The sequence below is a fragment of the Carettochelys insculpta genome, chromosome 17 (assembly GCF_033958435.1).
Source record: "Carettochelys insculpta isolate YL-2023 chromosome 17, ASM3395843v1, whole genome shotgun sequence".
NCBI classification, from domain to species: domain Eukaryota; kingdom Metazoa; phylum Chordata; order Testudines; family Carettochelyidae; genus Carettochelys; species Carettochelys insculpta.
This window is the reverse complement of record NC_134153.1, coordinates 19,359,720-19,383,038: the sequence shown is the minus strand read 5'-3', so window position 1 is coordinate 19,383,038 and position 23,319 is coordinate 19,359,720. Positions and strand designations below refer to the sequence as shown.

Here is a 23,319-nt window from a genome sequence, read left to right as displayed (position 1 = left end):
ACCCTGCCTGCTTAGTATAGAAACGGGTACATAGAGCCCAGTCCAACCAAATGCTGAGCACAGATAACCAAATAATCGGAAGATAAATATACAAGAATAGGTTATTTTGGTTTTTTTTTAGTTTGGCAGTTCATTTTCACTACCTCACTGTGTCTTTTGTATTTTCAGGGTAACTTCTTTCAGAACATTGGTTCGATCACTCTGTTTTCCGTGTTTGGCACAGCAATTTCAGCTTTCATTGTAGGGGGAGGGATTTATTTTCTGGGTCAGGTAAGAGAAATTTACTTTGAAACTCCTGCATGTAAGATGGGTCAATAGTCAACAGAGAAAAAATACATACAGTAAACTTTTTCCTAACTGGCTTTCTACCATCCAGAACTCTCAAATAACTGGCATTTTAACCATAAGTAAATTTTAGTTATGCTTTCCAAAAGTACAGTATAGTTAGTAGTAGTAGTTAAAGTAAATACAAATACATAGACAGCAAATACAGTATAAGTTTACCATGTACAATACTACTGTTGATAGTAAATAAAGTACTCTGCATACATTTTTGTTTGTTTCTTCATATGTAATCTTGTTTTTCTTTAGTGTTATGCATTGCTAGTTATACCTCTCTATTATCCAGAATATTTGAATATCTGGCAAACTCATTGTCATGGGGCTGCTGGATATGAAATAATTTACTGTATAAAAAAGGAACTTGGGATAAGCTTTGTATTACCATGTATCCCACATATTACATTGTAAAAAAACAGGGAAGCGCTATCATCTTATGCAGTTTCCTAGTTAGCTCATTAAATCAGGGAACTGAGGTGTGCAAAAAGGTGGATCCAGGTGAAAAAGTGTGTTAAACAGGAAATTCAGAATTAATTGCTTTTTGAAAAAATATAACGTAGGCTAAACTGAAGAACTGATCATATGACTGGGAGTCAGGCACCTCTGTGCGTTATGACCTTAGCTCTGGCACTGACTTAGGCTATGTCTACACCAGATGCATCTTTCGACAGAAGTTACTGTTGACAGGGAAATCTCGACAGAACCTTTGTCAACAGATTGCATCTACACACAACTTGCTCTGTTGACAGGGAACTGCCGGACTGCACAGCCCTCTAGTTCCAGGAAGCAGAATGTCTGCTCTGCAAAGAGGGCTGCATGGCAGCGGGAAGCCCTCTCTGTCAACAGAAGTGTCTACGCCGCACTTCTGTCAGCAAAACTCTCTAGTGTAGACACAGCTTAAGGCCATTTCTACACATGCTACTTTTTCCCAAAGTGGCATGCTAATAAATGGCCTGGAAAATGCTAATGGGGTGCAGATGTAAATTTCCAGCACTTCGTTAGCATACGGTCACATGGTTTGGAGTCCGGAAGGAGCTCTACCGGACTCCAAAGCAGCGTGTGGAGGCGCAGCCCCCATAGGATCTCCCGGAAGGAAATCATCCTTCCTGAAGCCCCTTCTTCCTGAACATTTTCAGGATTTCAGGATACAGTGGCATGTGTAGAAACAGCCTTACTGTTTAGCTTGGGCAGATTCATTTAATCTTTCTCCTATCTCTTCTCTTCTCATCTGTGCAAAGGGGCTAACAGTAGTTTCCTACCTCATTTGTGTCTTGTGAGCACTAGGTAGAACTTAGTCTGTAAAACACTTCTGAGGTACAAATTTATTATGGCAATTTTCATAATAATTTTGGTGTATGATGCACAACTGTACATCAGTATTAAAGCCAGGTTTGAAACAAAACTGCTTATGAAACTATCCAAAATGTTTACCCTGTAAAAATAATAAAATGAAATCTTGACACAGCTGATTGTAACTTTTTTTTGTTGGCCTATCCTTTTAGGCTGAGGTAATTTATAAACTGAACATGACAGACAGGTAAGTTCTTGGTGAAATTGCCGAGTATCTTGCTAGAGGCATTTTCTATAATACTGAAATAGATGTGACAAGCAGTATTGCACAGATTTTCTGATTGTATTCTGAATCACTCAGATTTAATATCACTTAGAAAATCATCGATTAAGAATTAAACATTATAAGAATTAAAAATGTTGTTTCCTAATGAAGCATATTAAGACTTACTAATCGGTAGCATTCTCTGAGCAAAGTGGCTGGAGCAGCGGGAATACAACAATGAACAGTGTGGCACAAAAATATTTGCAGATTTTTTTTAAATTCTTTTTTTCAGACTTCATAATTAATTAATTCATTGTGAGCTCCAGTTGATTACCTGGCATGATTAATACATGTTATGGAGGCATAGTTTTCTTGCCCAGAACTACTTCTTAAGGAGTGAAATTGCGAGAATCAATACCACAGACTTTTCAGAGCACTTGACTGGCTTAGTTTTCTCGAAACTCCTCCAAACTACGAAAGAAATCAGATTTCTGTTTTTGGTTGCACTAGTGTAAGTACAGTGTAACTTGGTGGACAACCTGTATCTACTTTTTTAGCTTTTGTTTTAGTTTGTCTTTTACTGTGTACGTAAGCACAGTTTGTATTATAGTCCACAAATCTGTTGGCTTAGTCAGAACCAATAAATGTGATAAAAAAAGGATGTGTGACCAGCAAACACCTGTCTTAACTGGCTCCAACCTCTGGCTTTGCACAGTTGAGAGCTCCTGATTTTGTGGTCTCCACCTTTTAATTTAAGATCTAAAGAAGCTTCAGTATATGTTCTTAAATGTTGCCTCTTTTGCTACATAGTGTGAGCATTGTGTGCAGCAACTGATAGCATGGCTAAACAACCTCCTTGTTTTGGTGTGACTCAGTATATTTTATTAGCCGCCTAGTCTGTGAATAGGTATTTCAGAGACAGTTTTTATATTCTTTGTCAAAATTATAAAGTTCCCTGCTATATATGTGCAACTAAAACCCACACTAGTGATGTCAGGAGACCTAGAGTTAAGGGAAAAAAAGTTTGACAGTCTGACAGTATATGTAAAGTTTGAAATGTAAAATCTTGTAGCTGTGATAGACCAGGAGTAGGCGTCACCTCAGTGATAAAGCCTCTTTCAATTTCAGTAACTTTAATGGCATGACAATAGATATAATTGTCACCAGAGTTAATTTTTCAAGGACAGTAACTGTCTAGTGCGGGTACATTGTTAATGGGACTCTATACAGTCTTTTCACTCTGTCATCATAAGTTTCTGCTTTGGTGGTTTGGATTGATACATAGTGAAAACCCATTTGTAGACAGATATACAGTTTCCCTCTCTTGCTTTTAGTGGAACATTTTTACTAATTTCTGAAAGTTTGGGGAGGCATATTGTTCCTACTTCTTTGTAACTTGGACATCTGTGAGTCAGCCTGAGTTTTCATGGTTGGTGGGAAATTCAGAATACACAAGATTCCCATGAATGCATGGTGTGTAAACAGGTTTTGTTACATTTAACAGGTGATCCTATCTTCCAAAAAGGGACAAAAATGTTCTCTTAATTTTTATTTTAAATATTGCTACTCAAGTAATTCTTATTGCGGGGATACAGCTTTCTGCAATGTGTATCTATAAGGTGCATCTACACTTGCATTCCTCTTTTGAAAGAGGCATGGAAATGAGGTAAATCAAAAATTCAAATGAGGTATAAATTTGCATATTCGACACCTCATTTGCATATTCTAATTTCAAAAGAGCTTCTTTCGAAAGAAGAAAGCCAGTGTAGATGCTGCTCTTTCGAAAGAATCCTTCTTCCTTTTATTTAATGGGAAGAAAGATTCTTTTGAAGGTGAGGTTTACTTTTGAGAGCAGTGTCTTCACTGGCTTTCTTCTTTTGAAAAACACTCTTTTGAAATTAGAATATGCAAATGAGGTACCAATGTACAAATTTATATCTAATTTGCGTTTTTAATTTACTTCATTTGCATGCCTCTTCGAAAGAGGCGTGCAAGTATAGATGCACCCATAGTGTTCTCTAGGAAATCCACTGGGATGTTTCATGCTTTTTCATTGGTCAGTGTTATCAAATATGCTTATGTTGAAACTGGCTGGTTTTTTTTTTTTCAATTTTATTTATATTCGCAGTTTTGCCTTTGGCTCATTAATATCTGCTGTGGATCCGGTGGCTACTATTGCCATCTTCAATGCTCTTAATGTGGATCCTGTGCTTAACATGTTGGTTTTTGGAGAGAGTATTCTCAATGATGCAGTCTCTATTGTCCTGACAAAGTAAGTGCATTTGAATTTGTGCTATACTGTAGCACGGTCTTGTACATGCCCATAAAGTTTTAATAAATTTTCTTTTTTTAGACTTACAAATTCCCTGATTCTTAAGAAACCTAGTAGGAAATACATGATTTTATCTCTTTGTATTGCTTGCCTGTGCTTTCACAAGTTTTAACAAGGGAATCAGTGTTGCTATTCTGCTTTTCTTCTAGTGTTAGAATAGTGATCACATTAGCTTGACTATCTCTTACCCTTAAAATGCAGTACTACTCTGAAAAATGACCTTTCTAAATGACATTAAGTTCCATTTCAGTTGCATTTCATTGATCAGATTTGCTCTGTTTACATATTAAAGGATATTCTCCCCCCACCAAAAAAAAAAAAGTCCTGTGATCTGAAAACCAAGCCATGTACTTTCTGGCTTATGTAGAAAGATTTTACCAGCCAAATATTTCTGTCACTGCTCCTGTTTGACTCCCTAGTCGCTGGTTTATGGAATCCTGACTGCAAGCCAGTGGGTTTGCACTCGTGGCTCCCCCCCACCCGCCCGAACCCGGGCAATTAAGTTAAGAATTTTACATGAGCCAGAAAAGAATCCAATTCACTCTCTCTCAGCTGTGTTGGTTCTGCTGGGCTGACAGGAGTACATAGTTTCCCAATTCAGTAGATGTCACTAAGGCTACATCTACATTTGCGAATAAAGTCAAAATTTATTAAAGACAACTTTTTAACACTAGATTTTATAAAGTCAAAATTGAGTGTCCAGACCTACTCTCAAAGTCAATTTAGTGTGTCCCCAGTAAATTGCCTAACTTCAGCTGTTGCAGCAGTGCATTGTGGGCACCTATCTCACAGTTCCTGCACTTCCCTTGCATTTTGGGATTTTTGGCTGGTGTGTTATGGGTAAAAAATGAGCCGCAAGTGGTTGTGGGTGTGCAATGTCATCATCCCAGAGTGCATTGCCCTCAATCCCCCCTGCCATTGAAAACAAACGGCCACTTTTCTGAAGGCTCCCCCGAATCAGGATGCTTTGATGATAGCTGCCATCAGAGCTTGCTATATATGTGCCAATCTGCCTGGAGCACAGTAGACTGGCAAAGTTGAGGAAGAAGTAGAGAATAATAAAGTTGAGGAAAGTGGAAATCTTGACAAGGTGGCTTCCCTTTTACTCGGGACGCTTCCTAGAGTCCAACCCTGTGATTATTGCTGCTATCAGAGCTGGCTACATATGTGCCAATCTGTGTGGAGCACAGTAGACTAGTAAAATTGAAGACGTAGTATAGAATAGTAAAGTTGAGGAAAGTGGAAACCTTGAAATTTTGGCTTCCTGGTCCATCACATGGAGGTATCCAGCATCAGGTGTGGAGCCCGTCAGAAGTAGACTGCCAAAGCTGAGGAAGTAGTAGAGGATATTAAAGTTGAGGAGAGATTGTGAAGCATTCCGGTCATTTGGCATCTGTTCGCCCCACTCAAGAGTTATTTTCCTGCGAATAGCAGGGATTCCCTTGCCTATTCTGGTAAAGATGCACTAGCTCAACTGTCTGTGTGGGAGAGGGAAGGAAGCGAGAGGCCCATAAGCTCCATTACATCATAGGAAATCATCCCCCAAGCCACATGCTTTGGAAAGGAAGCATGGTGCTACAGGGAGCGCATAGGAACCTTTTTTTTTAACCAAAGACCCTGTTGGGGTTACTGTGTAAAAAAGGACAGAAGACAACTCTCTTTACAAGATACAGAATGCAGAAGAGGGCAGAGGCAGATGCCTTGGGCAGTGTTTATGAACAGCCAGACACAAAAGCAACCAACAAAGCACAGACAGATGAAATGCAAATGAAAGATCTTTTAAAAATAGCTTCATAAATGAACAGACAGCCATGTGAATCTGCTGCTTTTAACTGTTGTGCTCCCCCCCCACCACTGGTGTGTACCTGACCTTTATGAAAGCACCTCCATCTGCACCCCACCCCTTGTTAACCAATAAACGACATTGTGGTTTTCACAACGGCTTTCTTTATAGAGGGAATGAGGCTGTCCTTGCTCCCTTTATGCCCCCCCGACATTCTGGGCCCCTGACAAGGGGAGACCAGGGTGCATGGGGAGGAGGCTGTATGATTGTGCGTTCTGTGGAGGGCGCAATCTGCAGTTCCAGAAGTGACCGCTTTAAAATGTAAAAGCCACATGGGAGGTTGTGGGTTCTGTAAAATGGACAGCACACAAAACAAGTTTCTCGGCCTCTCCTGCTAAATCCTGTGCAGGGAGAAAGCCTTTTAAAACACTGAAACTCAGCACAAGTTAGGACATGCCAGTGTCGGGAAGCCAGGTCCATGCAGCGTGGCATCCATGTGGGAGGGAGGAGGGGCTTGATTTTCACCCTGTAGTGCTGAGTGTCCCTGGTGTAACCTTTCTCCAGCATGCCCTAGAAATCTTCCCATAAATGTCCACATTTCTTTTGCTGGTTTGTAGTTTACTCGGCACAGATTCATCCCCCCCACAGAAATGAGATCCTGGATCTCTTGATGGCTCCATGCTGGCGCTCTTTTGCAACCCAGAGAATTCATGGCTAGAAGCAATTGCTCCTGAGATGTGCTAGCTGCAATGGCCAGAAAGAAAATGATTTCAAATTCCTGGGCTTCCTGTTACCTAATTCCTGCATACCTGGAGAGCAGCATAGGTGAAAGCAGCCAGAACCTGTGGCGCATTATGGGATACCTCTCGAAGCTAACAAAATCATTTTAAAATAATGATGTTTCCATACTAACATTAATTAAATCTTTAAAATTTGAACTTGGCATTATTTCAAGAAAGTTGACTTTAGTGCCCCTTAAAATCAACCTAACAGTATTTGCAGTGAAGACAGTCACAGTATAAAATTGAGCTAAGTTCCTTAAAATCAACTTTATGCTCTAGTGTAGACATGGCCTTAGACTACATGAGAGCAGCTGATCTCCTAAATAAAAAAGTGCTGTATTTTTCATAGTCATTTTCAGGGAAGAACAGCACTTTAAGCACTACCTATCATATGTAGGTACTTTTAAGTAAGGCTATCATGTTGAAGTATTCTCTGTGCACTCTAACACATTTGAGCTCCTTTTTATTGATGTTACCTCATTCTTTGGCAGCTTCATATTTTTAACATTAAAAATGCATTTTCTTTTCCCTGTTAAAAGTATGGAACCTGGTTTGCTGCATCACTGTAGCCTATTTATGCCATTGTGAGACAATTTCACAAGAACAGTGCTAGATTTCCAGATTTTTAGTGAAATTAGGTTTCCCTTTGGGGACTATACCAACAGTTGATTTAATATTTTCTGACATTGTCGTTGTTCGATTGCAGTAAAAGCCTTTTAAGAGCAGCAGCAATAGAGAGAAATGTAGATTGCTTGAATTTTTTAAAGACATTTGTCTTTTTCAGACTTATAACTGTTTCTATTTTCCTTTCCTTTCTTAAAATCATTTCCAGCACAGCAGAAGGTTTGACAAGAGAAAATATGTCAGATGTAAGTGGATGGCAAACCTTTTTACAGGCACTGGGTTACTTTCTTAAGATGTTCTTTGGCTCTGCAGCACTAGGCACTCTTACCGGCCTTATATCTGCATTAATATCCTTTCATTTGGTAAAGTGATGCACGTATATGTTGGTGAATTCTACCATTCTAGCAATGATTTTCATCTGGTCATTCAGTAATGTTTTTTAGGGGAATGATTTTTACATAAGCTCTTTTTGTGGGCCTATTTTCTCTTGCTCATTTGTTTTTAATATTAGTGCTAATGGGCCTATTTTAAAAACTTAAATACAGTGAACTTTGTTTTAACCAGTATTCAGATAACTGGCCTTCTAAATTAACCTTCATTCCATTCCATGTGTGAGCAGCCGGTGGTTGTTCAGGTCTCCTGCCCACTGCCCGCCTCCCAGAGCAGCTCACCACACAGCACAGCGCCCCACCCAGAGAGGCGTGTCTGGAGCAGCCATGCACAAACCACCCAAAGCAGCTCCCTATGCAGTGCCCCACCCAGAGCAGCTCATAGTCACTCACAAGCGGCACAGTGCCCCGCCCACAGCACTCGGCACACTGTCTCCCCAAGGGCAGCTGGTGGTGTGGCCATGTGTGAGCTGCCCAGAGCGGATCCCTACGCAGCGTGGTGCCCTGCCCAGAGCATATTGGAATATCTGGCAAGCTCCCAGTCCTGGGGCTGTCAATATGCAAGTTTATTATAAAAGCTTTGTATACTTACATGAATATAATTAAGGTCTAAATTACCGTATGCTATTTTAGATTATATGCAAATAGAGTATTTGAAAATATGCTAGTTGTTTTCTCAATTCCAGTATTCTGTTTTTCAATTTCATTATCAATGAAAAATGTGTTTTCTTTTCCCTCTTAAAAGTGTGGAACCTGTTTTGCTGTACTGGGCAATTTTATTTGACTAGCTTATGTCCCAGCTTTCGCATGTAAAAACGGTAAATCCATTGTTAAAAACTAAGGGAATTTTAAAGTCAGACCATGAAATTTTCCAGCCTTACATGTCATATTCAGCCGATTGAATATGGGTACAGCCAGTGGGGCTGACAGCCACCACAGGCACTGGGACAAGGTGGGAGAGGGGCCTGGCTCTGCACCCCTGAAGGGGTGGGGTCAAGGGCGGAAGAGGCAGTGCTTGTGGCTGTCAGTGGAGCAGCGTTGCCAGCACTTCAAAGAGGTCCAGAGCTCCAGTCACTCCTGCTGCCACAGTAACATCAGCAGTGGCTGGAGCTCTGGGTCCCTTTGAAATGATGGGCCCCGGGGCAGGGGCCCTTCGCTCGCCCCCCTCCCCCCCAACACACATCGACAGGCCTGGCTATAGCTCAGTTTGGGTTTGGATGTTGAATTATATCTGTGTCTTTCTGCCTCTGCTCGACTTGGTTGCTAAACAACCCAAAAGCTTCTCCCTTATGATAAGAAAAGATGTTTGTTTAAACCAGATGCTTTTGTTGCTTTTGAAAGCTTGCTTCAGCATTTAAAATAGAAACCTGTATAATTTTTTTTTGCGCTAGCTTCATGCTACAGTTATTCCTTTAACCTGCCTATATGGTCAAGCATTTTGTTTTGTAAATGAGGGGACCTGAGTGTTTGCTTAAACATGAGCACATTTGCTGTCTTTGTTCATTAGAATTATTCCATGCTCCTTTGATTCATTTACAGTCTCTCAGCCAAAGAGAGAGACTGACATCTTCCTGATTCAGTTAGATAGTCAATGAAAAATAGCTGTAAGAGGCCAAACACAAGAGCAGTTTAACTGCGCTGATATTTTATTGTTGTTTGAGCCTCAAAATATTAGCCAGAAGCAAAATATTTCTGTGAAGCAAAGGAAATTTTGCCAGCAGACCAATAGGATTGAAATGTTCCTGACCGTTAGCCTGGAGGAATGTGAACTTCCATGTCACAGTGATCTGAATTTTAACAAAGATAGACAGAATATTTTGAAAGTGGGACAAGAGCATGATGCTTCAAGTGCATGGACATGTTGATGTAGAATTTATCGCTGATCAGTCCTGTCCATCAGGAACTAACTCAAAGGCTAGCTGCGTATGCAACTGATGATACACACAGCATGTTTGCTCTACTAAGCTGAAGGTGAAATATTACATCACTCCTCTGCAACCATGTTGCATTTCCGCTGCATCAAGTGGACAGGGGAAGAACTTGAGACTGTGTATACATGGTTCCATACTCAGACAGGTGGCAGAGGTCTGCTACAGTGAACCTAAACTGGTAGATTACACTGATTCACAGGTAATTCATGATGAGCCACTGGTTTAATCCCCTCCTGAGTAGGGAATGCACTTAATTTGAGTGCTGCTGCAGCCAAGAGGCTGTAACACCAGTAATGGAACAGCCCTGATTCTGCGCTGCTCCATTTTTTCTGAGAGAAGCCCAACTTGGAGCGTGGCCAGCTGGGATGTCTGGGCAGGGTGCAGGTTTGGCTCTAATTTAATTAAACTCTTTGCAATCTTTTTGCTTTTAATTTATTCCACAGATTTTTTTCCCAGTCTTTGATGCTAAGTGGAAAATTACTGTATTTCACTTGCTTCAAAGGAGATCTAGGCCAGGGCAAAATCCCAGCTTCATTAAAGTCAGTTGAATCTAAGTCATTGAGTTGAATGGATCCAGGATTTGAGCCCAGTCACTCTTTCTAGCACATATACAGATGCAATATAAGGTTAGCTCATGTTCTTGTCCTAAGCAAGGACAAAAGAGGATTCTCGTTTCTGTCAAAAGTAGAAATGAGAGGCACTGTGCGGGCCAGTTCACTTCTGGGTCCTGGCTTCTAGCCCTTCCCGTATCCATAAGAATTATTGTTTGAAAACTGTTCCATGACTTCTCTGCAATAAATTTGGTAGTTTCTTTTCTGGTTCTGAGGGAACAGGAATCCATATCATGATTGGAAATGACTGGTAGTCTGTGTGGAGGGGTCAACAAGTAAAGTGCATAGAAACGTGCTTCCTTCAGATCCAGATTTAAGCATGTTGTCACGCTGCTCTCCATATTTTAGGTACTTGTGTAAATAAACAATGGCCTTCAATTTCTAGGGCTGGCATTCTGACAGTTTCCACCCACTTTAATTTCACTTAAACTCCCCCATCCCAGAAATGATCAATCAATTTACAGGGTGCTTTGCAGTCTTAATATTAGCTATTTGCTAGACAAATATATGAAATATGGTGAGTGGTGTTTGATATAGATTTGAATTTTTCTGAGGATTTCTCTTCTTACTTTTTCCTTAATGGTTTGAGATGTACATACTAAAACACATTGATTTAAGGAAAACACCCTCCCTGGAATTTGGGATGATGATTATTTTTGCTTATCTTCCTTATGGACTTGCAGAAGGTATCTCCCTCTCAGGTAGGTAGAAAAATGAATATGTGCAAAATTAGTTATCGAATTTTAAAAAGTTACCAATATGGAATGATAGGATTTTCAGCTTCTGGTACTCTGCAGCCATGCTCCTTTGACGCCTATTGATACTAATATTAGTACTGTCATTTCAGATGACGGATGCTGCATATTTGCATGCACAATTACTGTATGCGTAGTGTCATTGTACTTGGGCATACAAATGAAAATGTCAACTATTTGAACCCTGACCTTGTGGTTTAATGTGTTACAGTATTTGGGTGTTGCTATGAAAATAGACTGCCCTGAAAACAAGTTATGCTAAAATATTGGTATGCATAAACATTTCAGAACATGAATCCTTTTTATTCCTTGTATGTATTGAATAGTAAATATAAAAATCATAGTAAAGTACTGTAAATTAGTCATTAATTATTGTATGACTTAAATGCTGACATTATAAAATATAGTACTTTTTGAATTACATAACAGATTGTATGACAAGCCCCCTAATTGGTTTAAACTACTTTAAAAAATGATTTATCGGAAGTGTATAAACCCTGAATGACCTTGGTCGAGTTCTGTACCTGTAGAGTTCAACTCTACATTCCAAACAAAGGGCTCTTTTGAGCACACCTCAGGTACATGTTCTTGTTCTTCCATTCCAGTGCTTCAGGGCCACTCTTGTTTGGGCATGTCACTGTTAGCTTTTCAAACTTCCTTGGTTTTTGACTAAAGAAGGCATTGTGTTGTAACGCTCAGTGATGTTTAACCCTCAGTGAAGTTTATCATTATTCCCAAATGTTATTTTATCCTGTCCATAATCTTCACTGCAGTTCATTTGCTCTTATGGGTCATGCTGTGCCTTGTGATTATTTATCCCACGTGTTCCTTGTAGGTGACACCTTAGTAACTTCACAAACGGATAACGTAATGTGCTTCCACAAAACTGCAAAGATCACAGTAAGGTCGTCCTCCCTGAACTTGAAGTAGGGGAGCAGGATTACAGCATTCTACCTGACTTTGTAAGGCTGCTGCTCAAACTCATGGAGTGGAATACCTACTGGTTCACCCTGCCACTTGTATTTGGTGTTAGGGCCACTAGAGCTATATAACAGCTGCCTTGTCCTGCTTCCATTATGGGTCTTATGTATTGTGCCGTCTCTCCCTACCAATGGAAAATTTTCCTCCAGTCTCAGATTCATAGTGAGCTATAGAGTATATTTGTTTTTGCTGTTCCCTCCCCTGTGTGCATCATATTGTTGGGATTAGTAAGAGGGTAGATTGCAAACTCAGACCTTCGATTCCTTCCCTTTTTCATATACCAATGCTGCCAGGCTGAGCAGCATGTAGAGTGGGCAGACCTCCTTTGCTGTGGGAATGTAAATGATGCAGTTTCCTAGCCCTGTAGATTAGAGGTTTTTTCCTTTTTGTCTTATCTGTCTTTGCTGCATGTCAGGCAAATTAAAAGCAGGAAATCATGGTTCAGGTTCAGCATATTGTACGCTACACAGGCATCCTGTTAGGAAAACATGAAGGAACAAGGATTTATTTTTTAAAACTAGACAGAGTTCCAATCCTGCCCTTGAATACACCTGTGCAATCTTGATTTGGTAGATTGCATTCCAGCAGCAGCCAGCAATCCATCTAGACTATAGCTCCCAATCTCTTTTTGATGATCATGGAGTTTAACCTGTATTAGCAATGATAGGACAATTATAGCTAGAGCAGGCACCACCTTAATCTCTTCCTCAGTTTCCCCAGCTATAAAACAGGACAGTCTTAGCTCCTGATGGTGTTATGAGGATTGTTTGTAAATTTCTATGTAAATGCTAAGTAATATTCTGCTGTTTGATACTATATTCGCAGGTATCATGGCAATCCTGTTCTCTGGCATTGTGATGTCTCACTACACACACCATAACCTTTCCCCAGTTACACAGGTCCTAATGCAACAGACATTGAGAACTGTTGCTTTCATGTGCGGTAGGTGCTGCCTGTAGCTTGAGCCTAATGTTCTTTAAACTAACATTTCTTGTGTATGAAAGAAAGATGTCATTCAGGTCAAGAGAGAAAGCTGATTCATATGTCATATGTCAGTGCTGCATGTCTCTACTAACACACTTAGTAATATGAAGGCTGCAAGATAGTCTAAAGTCACCTTTGCTGACAAATTGGGTGAATCTCTTTCCCACATCCTCTAGTCCATGGGTGTCCAACCTTTTGGCTTGCCTGGGCCGCATTGAGTGAAGAGGAATTGTCTTGGTCTGCGTATAAAATATATAATATAGTTAATGTATGTAAATCACATAATAATCTTAAAAGTTTACAATCTTGTGGGACCACATTACTAGCTGTCCAGGGCCGCCGCAGGTTGGACACGCCTGCTCTAGTCCAAACTCTAGCTAACACTTGCCACATAATTGAGAACCAAATAGACCTTCCTGCCACCTTTCCCCCTCTAGGCTAGTTTCAGTGGAAGGAGACTTAACATGTCCCTATTTTTAAAATCATTTTGAACAGAAAGAAGCTATTTAAAAAAAAAAAAGGTGTTTCAGACATTGGCAAAGATTGATAGGTATCTCCATTCAAACTGCCAGAGCACTACAGTTGGTAGCCTTTCCTTTCATTCCTCTGGTCTAATGGAGGGAGGAAGATTCTGCATTACGAATACAACTGTATGTTTAAGGGCACCTGCACGTTAGTATTCCATACCTTGTTCGTGGAATAGCACTTTGTGTCTGCCTCTCTTCCTAACAAAAAGCCTACTTTGCTAGGATTAAATCAACTGCAAATGCAGTAATCACATACAGGCAGAGTGTAATCGTTTTTAAACACACTGAATGTGCTAAGTAGCATCTTGACTTTGTGCTTCTGAAATAAAGTGGCATTATGAATATGCCTCAGTAATTGTTAATAGCACTATCAGAGACATATGTTAAAAATAACTTCCAGGTGTTGTTAGAACAATATGTTTGCCTCTTCAAGGTAGTATTATAATTTATCATGTAAAGTGCTATGAAGTGCAGTTATTTAGTAAGATTTCAATATTTATGCATGTAACTTTGTAGTAAAATGCTTAACTCAGAATATATGAAGTTAAGAGAGAGATTCATTTGTATATAGGGTCTGATATACAAAAGTCCATTTGAGTCAATTGGAGTCTTCACTGTCAGTGGGCTTTGAAACATGTCCAAAATCTTCAAGCAAGCAAGCAAGCATACCAGTGAAGACATTTTTCAGTAATCTAGGACAACGTGCTGCTAGCATTCTTCATGATGGTTAATAGTTACTCTTGAAATCAGACCACTCTGGAGTAAAGTGTTTCTTAGTAAGAGTAAGGGTGGTGCATTGTGATAGATACATCTATTTTGAATCTGGCCTGACTGAAGGAATCAGGGAGCGTGTGCACACATGTATGTAATGTATGTAATAGCCTATTTCAGGAGTAGGAAAAATCTTAGGGATCAGCTTTTATTGACTAGGATCATTTTATTTGAATAACTAAGTTTGAGATCTCTTTTTCAGAAACCTGTGTTTTTGCATTCCTTGGTCTGTCGATTTTTAGTTTTCCTCACAAGTTTGAAATGTCCTTTGTCATCTGGTGCATAGTAAGTATTTACTTCCTCCTGAGAGTTTTCAAAACCTTTTAGTAGTATTTGTAAAAAAAATACACAACAGTATTTTTCATGGTCTGTTGGGCTCAAGTAATGTCTTTGCAAAACCTCTGTTTATATTTTCATAAAATGCTCCCATGTTCTTTATATATGATTCATCTGAAATCCCCAGCAGTGAGCTGGAATTAACTATTTCTTCTGAGTATTCCCCATGGCTTTGGTAAAGACCTCTAAGAGCATATATAAAGGAATTCTAGTGTACCGTCTCCTTTGCAGCTTGCGCATATGAGACTATTTGAAAAGAGCTGAAGAATCCCTGCACGAGACTGTCTTTCAGTCAGGTTTATTAAAATAGCATCTTTTCAGAAGTTGCAGAGAATGTAAAGGTGATAAGGGGAGTGTTGCTTCTCCATGTAACGTTTTCAGTTCTTGGGTTTTTTTTACAGATTTTAATTACAAAGAAAAAGAAGCGTTTGGTATAAATGATACTTTGTGCCTCACACAAGGATAACCTACCTGTTAGCATTATCATAATACCAGTCTGCAAATGCATAATGTGTTCCCCTTTCACAGAAGGAAAAGAATAACCTATTAATTCCTGCTGGGCCTGACCTTGAGGACAGCACTGTATGCTGTCGTATTTGAGTCTATACTTCAGAAGCACCCTTGTTCTGCAGTCAGAGATGTTGAAGTGTTAGTCTCAGCTCCCAGGCTGCTCTCAGTGTATTACATTTAACTGCCTCTCCTCCCAAGCAGAGTGTCTTTTGTTCTCGTTGGTGACAGCCGTCACAGCCCAAAGGCAGTAATGATGACTGTTTGCCGTGTGGCAAAAGGACACAGCCATAGGAACTCCCACATATTCTAGCTCCAGGATATTTATCTTGTCAAGGTGGTGTTCTTTCAAAAGCAACAGTACCAGGAACTCCACCTGATTCTTCTGAATTTTCCTTTATATTTGTTGACATTGAGTGCACGGAAGAAAATGATCCTCAGGTCTCATAATGCTATTTGCATGTGTTGAGTATTTTTTTTTACAGTGCTACGTGAGGAAGTGCTGAGGGACTGAATTATAACCAGCCCTTTAGCTTTCTGCCCTTTTTTATGAGGCATTGGCCTACGGGGAAGCAGCAGAAATTTCTGCTTGCCTTTCAGCTGCTCCGCACATAATTAAAGGAGCTGGACTGCTTTTGGAAAGCTATCAAAGATGCTCAACCTACACGCAGATGAATCCCTGGGATTTTTGGAATGCCCTTGCAGCTTCCAATTCACTTGCTATTTGTAAAACCAGCATCTGGTAACATTCTCAGTTATGTCTATGGTGTTTGGCTATGTCTCCACGGCAGCGTTATTTTGGAATAAGCTATTCTGGAATATTTTATTTTGAAATAGTCCCTATTCCTTGTCTATACAACCCCTATTCTGAAATATCTATTTCAGAATAGGCTGTATTCCTTGTAGAATGAGGTTTACAGAATTCAGAATAAGCCATCTACTATTTAGAAATTATTTCAAAACAGCAGTTTTGCTGTGTAAATGCTTGCAAAGTTATTTCAGAATAGCGGACGTTATTCCAAACACACCCTCTGTGTAATGAGTTTTAGTTCCAATGACTCCATGTTTGAAAATGTAAGCTGTACATTGACCTATGCTGAGCAGTTGCTGTTAGTTGGATTACCATTATAGCTACTTACGATGCATGTGTGGCGAGAGTAATACATTCCCCCTGTTATTCACAAACCAGTTACAATTTATACTGATCTGTTGGGGACAGAAATAATACATTAAATAGCCTCTAATTCTAATTCTCTAACTCGTTGCTTGTAACAGGTGCTTGTTCTGTTTGGCAGAGCTGTGAATATTTTTCCCCTTTCTTACCTGCTCAACTTCTTTCGTGATCATAAAATCACGCCCAAAATGATGTTCATCATGTGGTTTAGTGGTAAGTGTAAGCTTGCGGTTTACAGAGTAGTGTATCATACTAGATGCTGCTCTGCACGATACTGTGCCTCTGTGTATGGAGCAAACACTAAATGAGCATTTGTGTGTTCCTCAAATCCCCATGTAGCGGCAAAGCTATGTTTTCCTTATGTAAGTGAACCACACAGTAAAGAGCCTAGTCTGGGAAAGTATACAAAGACGACCTTTAAAATAGCCTAATTTTAGGTACCTAATAGCTTGAACGATTTGCATTCAAAGGCTATAGAGATCTGATTCATTTAGCAATTCCGATAGGCAATCAAATGCAAGGGCAATGGGCACAGCATAAGAACCCAGATAGTCTTAAAACATGAATAGGTTAAGAAGAAGAAGAAGCGACTTCCAACATGTTGAACACTACATTGATTTATAAGGATGTGGAAGGCAAATCTTGCTGTTGATGTAGTCACTTATTCTTGGTTTATAATCCTCTCTGTCCAGGTTTACGTGGGGCAATTCCATATGCTCTGAGCCTCCATTTGGGCTTGGAGCCAATAGAAAAGCGGCAGCTCATTGGGACCACAACTATCATTATTGTGTTGTTCACAATTTTGTTGTTGGGTGGAGGAACCATGCCCCTTATCAGACTGATTGATATCGAGGATTCTAAAGCACGAAGAAGGAACAAGAAGGATATTAACCTCAGCAAGACCGAAAAGATGGTTTGTTCCTTCTAGTCTTTTTTTTTTTTAAATGAATGGCCATTGATATTTTTCTTTAATTTTCCATTCAATCAATTCATAGTAAATATACTGTGGTCCTTCCTGTTGGAAAATGAGATGAAAGCAGTGAAAAGAGTTTTTAAATTAATGGCTAAGATGGCACAGAGGAACACACAGTGTAGACAGAGCCATTGTCTCCACTACACAGCCTTTAGCAGCACAGCTGTGTCTCCACAGTCTGGTCACTAAATGTTGTGCAGTGTAGCTGCTATTTCTCAGCTTTTTTGCCAACAAGAAACTTCATCCGCATTAGCTTTGTTGGCTAGAGAGCACTCCTGCCAACAAATCACTGTACAGTCCAGTGCCCGTTGTCAGCAAGACTTTAATCTCTTGGGGTTTGTATGTTTCACTTTTCCTCCTCTGAAAGACAATTTTTTTGTCATTCCCCTCGGGCGTATTTATTTAGGAGATACTCTGTATCGCTGATTTTCACCCTTTATTCAAGCTAGTTTGTCCAGAACTGATTGCATATAGTTATAAAGGATTCTTACAAAACTGTGGACTGGACAGCTGATCATATGCGGTGTAGTTCTAGCTATGTAAGTCCCAGGATGAGACCAGCTAAAGCAAAAGGTGCAGTGGTCCCATTTATGAGATTATGCCAGTATGTCTGATCTTTTCAGGGTAATGCCATAGAATCTGAACATTTGTCAGAACTCACAGAGGAAGAGTATGAAGCCCACTACATAAAGCGCCAAGATCTCAAAGGCTTTATGTGGCTTGATGCCAAGTATTTGAATCCGTTGTTCACAAGGCGGCTCACACAGGAGGTGGGTTCCTCTTGTTTTGTTGAAAAAGAAATATTGCAGTAAGTGTTGGTGTAGCGTTTTTTGGAATTCTCTTCAAAGGCAGTTGGGGGTCTGTGATGTAACCTTGCAGCTTTTGAGCTGGACACAGTGAGGTGACCAGTTTTACTCATTTATAAAGAGTTGCTGAACACTAAGTTGATCTAAGATACGCAATTCCAACTGTGACAATTTCGTAGCTGGACCCGACGTAACAAATATCAATTATTTCTTTTCTGGCCACCCACACAGAGGGAGGTGGACAGAAGAAACTCTCCTGTCCACCTCCCTTATTCCTCACAACTGTGACGAGTACCATGACTGAATGTAGAGCCCTGATGGTTGGATTTAGCGCATCCTGACTGGGCGCACTAAATCACACCCCAGAAGATGAACCTTGAAGGAGTCAATCTTCCGGTAAGTGTAGACATACCCGGAGACTGCCTTGTAAAATGTCAGTTTGATTTAAGTTAATACTTTGATGACTTCCAAAGTTTACTAAATTTACAGAAGTGTGACGTTTTATTAAACTCTTCTTTAATCTTACAGATTTAAGACCCCTATAGCAATAGTTTGGTTACTAACCCTATGCTTAGTTGACAGTTGTGCCTAAACATTGTCCACACATTCATGCCTTTTGAAAACCCTATGGCACAAGCAGTGGAAGGACTGGTTATACCCAGGACCCCGTGCATAGTACAGCTGTGGAATTCTCTGTAAAATTCTCCCCTTCTCACACTGTTGTGCATTAGAACTGCTGCTCTCACTTTAACGTTCTACACCTTCTCCTTGTAAAGAAAACTTTGAAACTGTCATTCAGAAGTAATCTGATGCCTCTGCTTTGGGCTCTCCACAAATAGTGACTTAGAGGTGTGAACTGTTCTAATCTTCTTGCTCAGAGAATGCCCTGTAGACTCTGGGATCCTGCAGCCATGGATTGGGCATTTTCCTCCTATTAAGCATTTTTATTTCTGAATTCACCATTTTGCTGAAGCAGGCCTGGTTTGTTTGGTCCCTGGGTCCTGGTAAAGGCTGCTTTCAGCTACCTCTTGGTCTGTGCCTTTCCCTGCCAGAGAGAATAATTTGATTCCTGTATGCATTCTGTACTGTTCCATAGAACCAGGCAGCCGGGGGGTTGGGAAACCAGAGCTACAGTCCACCTTGTGTTGGGGAGACAGAATATAGTCTGTCTGAAGAACAGAGCAGCATCCAAGGCCTAGGAAGATAGGAGGAGCCACTGAAGCTGACTATAAGCTTCCTGCTTCAATCTGATGCACATATAAAGAAAAGAGATTCTGAGCTAGGCCACCCAGAAAACATTGCTGGTGACAGCTCAGCTCTGTGGGCCTTTGGAGAACACAGCGAGGGAACATCTCTTATCAGAAATAATTGTTGCTTAAAATAACCACTGATGGAGGGTACATTGATGTGTGTTTTCCACTGTGAGCCTCACTGTGTCTACGGTTAGGGAGAGAAGTGATGAGAATGAAGGGTCTCACACAATGCTGAATCTGAACAGCAATTTTGATTTCCTTTTGCCTTAGGACCTACATCATGGCCGCATACAGATGAAAAGCCTCACCAACAAATGGTATGAAGAGGTGCGACAAGGACCCTCAGGGTCTGAAGATGAGGAACAAGAACTGCTATAGCAGGCTAGAGGAGGAGAACTAAAATGAGTTTATCATTAGCGCTTTCATAACTAAATTTAAATAACAGAAGATTCTGACTGTACAAAAGATCAGGGTGTTAAGATTGAAGACGTTCCCACTTCAGGTCCAGTCATATGCTGCTGTACATCGGTTTCACTGAACTAGATAGATTGTATGTTGTAAGACCAGTCCATGCTGGACACCCTTTACAGTAATACAAAAGGAGCATGTGCATTGAGAACAGATGCCTGCCTTTTAGTTGTGAATGTCACAGCACTTGCAAGTTTCACTCAGCCCTGCTTTGAAATAACTTCAAAGAAGGGAGCGTTCCCTTCTCATGTCAGCTGTGAACGCATGTTACAGTACAGGTTCCATAATATGGCCACACAAAACAGAATGAGTTGCACTTTATTATATACTTTAATACTTATTCACATCTTAGGGAGTCATGATGGTTTATACCGTGAATTTGTTGTGCCAATAATAATTGAATCTTTGTCTGGAACAAAACTGCAATATGCATATTACAGATCCAGAATGCACAGAGAGCCACTAGACAGGAATCAGATGTTGTACATGGACAGAAGCACCAGAAATTTTTTAAAGACTCAGTTTGTTTGCCATTTAAAATCATTGTTTTTAATGTTGAAATGGCTTAATCCACATTAATTGCCATTTCCTAAAGTGTGCTTTTACATGAGAAAGCATAGAACTGGACTCAAAATGCATATACCTTTTTATGTCTTTCCATGCACACACTCAGCCCATACAAAACTCAAAGCACCTGCGTTGAAATAACATGAAAGAATGTAACTTAAAAAATGGTTACACTTTAAAAAGTGACCATAAAAAAGTTGCTGCTAGCTGGCACGACAGGCTTTGATTCTCGGAAAGTGTTAGTTTTGCTTTGCCTAAGTTGCTGAATGTCTCTTACACAACTGAGGGTTCATAAGTGATGTTGGGAGGTTTTTTAATTCACCACTAGACCCCAGTAGCAGGCTTTTCCATAGAGGATTTTTTTTAAACAGAAGTTTCCCCCACCCCAAAACAAAACAAAACCTTAGACATAGACATCTTTAATATTGCTGCTTTTGGCTGCAGCATCTTCTGTGGAAAAGTTCCAGACACCTAGCATTCTACTAAGGTGTCCCATTACTTTAGCTTTTTTGTGGTCCTAGTAACACACAGAAATGATCTGCGCTGTTTTGCTTTTCCCACATGCCATGGACCATTTGTTCAGAATTGCATATGCCCAAATGTGCACATTTTCATGCAGCACACTCACTGGCTTTCAGCTGCAGCAGTAACAAAATTTTAATGACCTAGTTGGTCATTTGCATGTTTTTAACTTTCCTGAGCATTTTCAATCATGGTTCTAGTAGATTTTTTCTGGACAGACAGAAGACACTTCAGGAATGTATTCAAAAAGCATAAATGTTCAAAATCCTAAATGTGGATTGACTAATTTTGAATGTGTGTTTAGGAGTTAGTTCTGGTGTTTTAAAAGAAGAAAGAGCAGCAGCCTCTGGCTAATGTCTATGGTCAGTAATCTGTATTAGCCACTGTTAATGACATATGCAGCCCTTACATTAATACAGATTAAGGCAAACAGGGTAGTGGATTAGAGTTTTGTTTAATTTTCTACATATTCACTTTGAAACAAGTCCAATAGTAGCATTCAATGCTGGCAGCTTTCCAACAGCTATTAAACCTGTCTTTAGTCAGGCATTGATATCTGATTAAGTTACCTTTGAAGCAGAACATTGCTAAACATGTAGGCCCCCTCAAACTCTGTCCCATACAGAAGAGGAACTGTAAGAGAATTGGTGACAGCACAATGTGTGATTTGCATGATGCTGTGGTTTAAAGGTTGATTGTGTAGTCCACCCCCCACGCCTTTAATTTCACCCTCACTTCTGCATTTTCACTTGCAAACTAATTTCACTAGGGAAGAACACTTGGGGGGTAACAAATCAAACCTGTCTCTGCTAATCAGCCATGAAATACACTTTCTGTCTTAGATGTACATGAATAGAATTTGGCTTTGTGCTTTATAGAACTGAAACGTGCTGTGTAATGTGAACATGAAGGGAAATGAATTCAGATTGTTTCCACTGCTGAGTACTGAAGATCAACATCTTGCTCATTGTTTATGAGGAGAACAGACCTGTAGAAATTCATACATTAGATGTTTGTTACTAGTCAAGATTTAGGAGTATATTCTTGAAAACATTTTTAGGATGTAAAAATCCTAGCAACAGTACCATCACTTTTTCAGATGCAGAAGCTCTTTGCTTACAGGAAAATAGTAGAAATTGGGGGTTTTTTTTTTGTTTTTTTAAAAGGACAGATCAGGTGAGACCCATCTTTCCCCAAACCATATGATAAAACCATTGCAGAGAGACTAAATGATTTCTTTGCTTCAGTCTTCACGGCTGAGAATGTTAGGGAGATTCCCAAACCTGCACCGTCCTTTGTGGGCGATGAGTCTGAGGAAATGTCTTGGATTGAAGTGTCATTAGAAGAGATTTTGGAAGAAATAGAAAAATTTAACAGTAACAAATCACTGGGACCAGATGGCATTCACCCAAGGGTTCTGAAAGAACTCAAATATGAAATTGCGAAATTATTAACTGTGATTTGTAAACTATCCTTTAAATCAGCTTCTGTACCCAAGTACTGGAAGACAGCTAACATCATGTCAGTATTTAAAAAGAGCTCTAGAGGTGACCCTGGCAATTACAGACCGGTAAGTCTAATGTCAATACCGGGCAAATTAGTTGAAACAATAGTAAAGATAAAATTGTCAGACACATAGAAGAACATAATTGGTTGGGCAAAAGTCAACATGATTTCTGTAAATGGAAATCATATCTTACTAACCTATTTGAATTCTTTGAAGGGGTTAACAAACTTGCAGACAAGGGGGATCCAGTAGATATAGTATACTTAGATTTACAGAAAGCCTTTGACAAATTCCCTCACTAAAGGCTCTTGTGTAAATTAGGTTGTCATGGGATAAGAGGGAGGATCCTTTCATAGACTGAGAACTGGTTAAAAGACAGGAAACAAAGGGTAGGAATAAATGGTAAATTTTCTGAATGGAGAAGGGTAACAAGTGGTGTTCCCCAAGGGTCACTCCTAGGACTAATCCTATCCAAATTATTCATAAATGATCTAGAGAAAGGGGTAAGTAGTGCGGTGGTAAAGTTTGCAGACAATACTAAACTCAAAATAGTCAAGACAAAAGCAGACTGTGAAGAACTTCAAAAAGATCTCGCCAAATTGAGTGAGTGGGCAACAAAATGGCAAATTAAATTTAATGTGGATAAATGTAAAGTAATGCACATTGGAAAAAATAATCCCAAGTATACATTCAATATGATGAGGGCTACAGCTAATCAGGAAAGAGATCTTGGGGTTATTGTGAATAGTTCTCTGAAAACATCCATGCAGTATGCAGCAGCAGTCAAAAAAGCAAATAGGATGTTAGGAATTATTTAAAAAGGGATAGAAAATAAGACAAAG

General features: G+C 39.8%; 1 protein-coding gene across 2 annotated transcripts in view; it reads left to right on the top strand.

Moving 5' to 3' along the window:
• Positions 1-20,767, top strand: part of SLC9A8 (solute carrier family 9 member A8) — a 51,913-nt gene extending 31,146 nt beyond the window's left edge. For both annotated transcript variants that reach the window (XM_075012120.1, XM_075012119.1), the window contains exons 6-16: positions 169-270; positions 1,842-1,876; positions 4,023-4,166; positions 7,624-7,765; positions 10,945-11,047; positions 12,908-13,024; positions 14,567-14,649; positions 16,483-16,594; positions 17,074-17,294; positions 17,978-18,124; positions 19,684-20,767. In XM_075012120.1, the coding sequence (XP_074868221.1) occupies positions 169-270; positions 1,842-1,876; positions 4,023-4,166; positions 7,624-7,765; positions 10,945-11,047; positions 12,908-13,024; positions 14,567-14,649; positions 16,483-16,594; positions 17,074-17,294; positions 17,978-18,124; positions 19,684-19,791 (1,314 nt within the window). In that variant the 3' untranslated portion in view covers positions 19,792-20,767. The remainder of the gene's footprint in view (positions 1-168; positions 271-1,841; positions 1,877-4,022; positions 4,167-7,623; positions 7,766-10,944; positions 11,048-12,907; positions 13,025-14,566; positions 14,650-16,482; positions 16,595-17,073; positions 17,295-17,977; positions 18,125-19,683) is intronic.
• Positions 20,768-23,319: the final 2,552 nt, after the last annotated feature.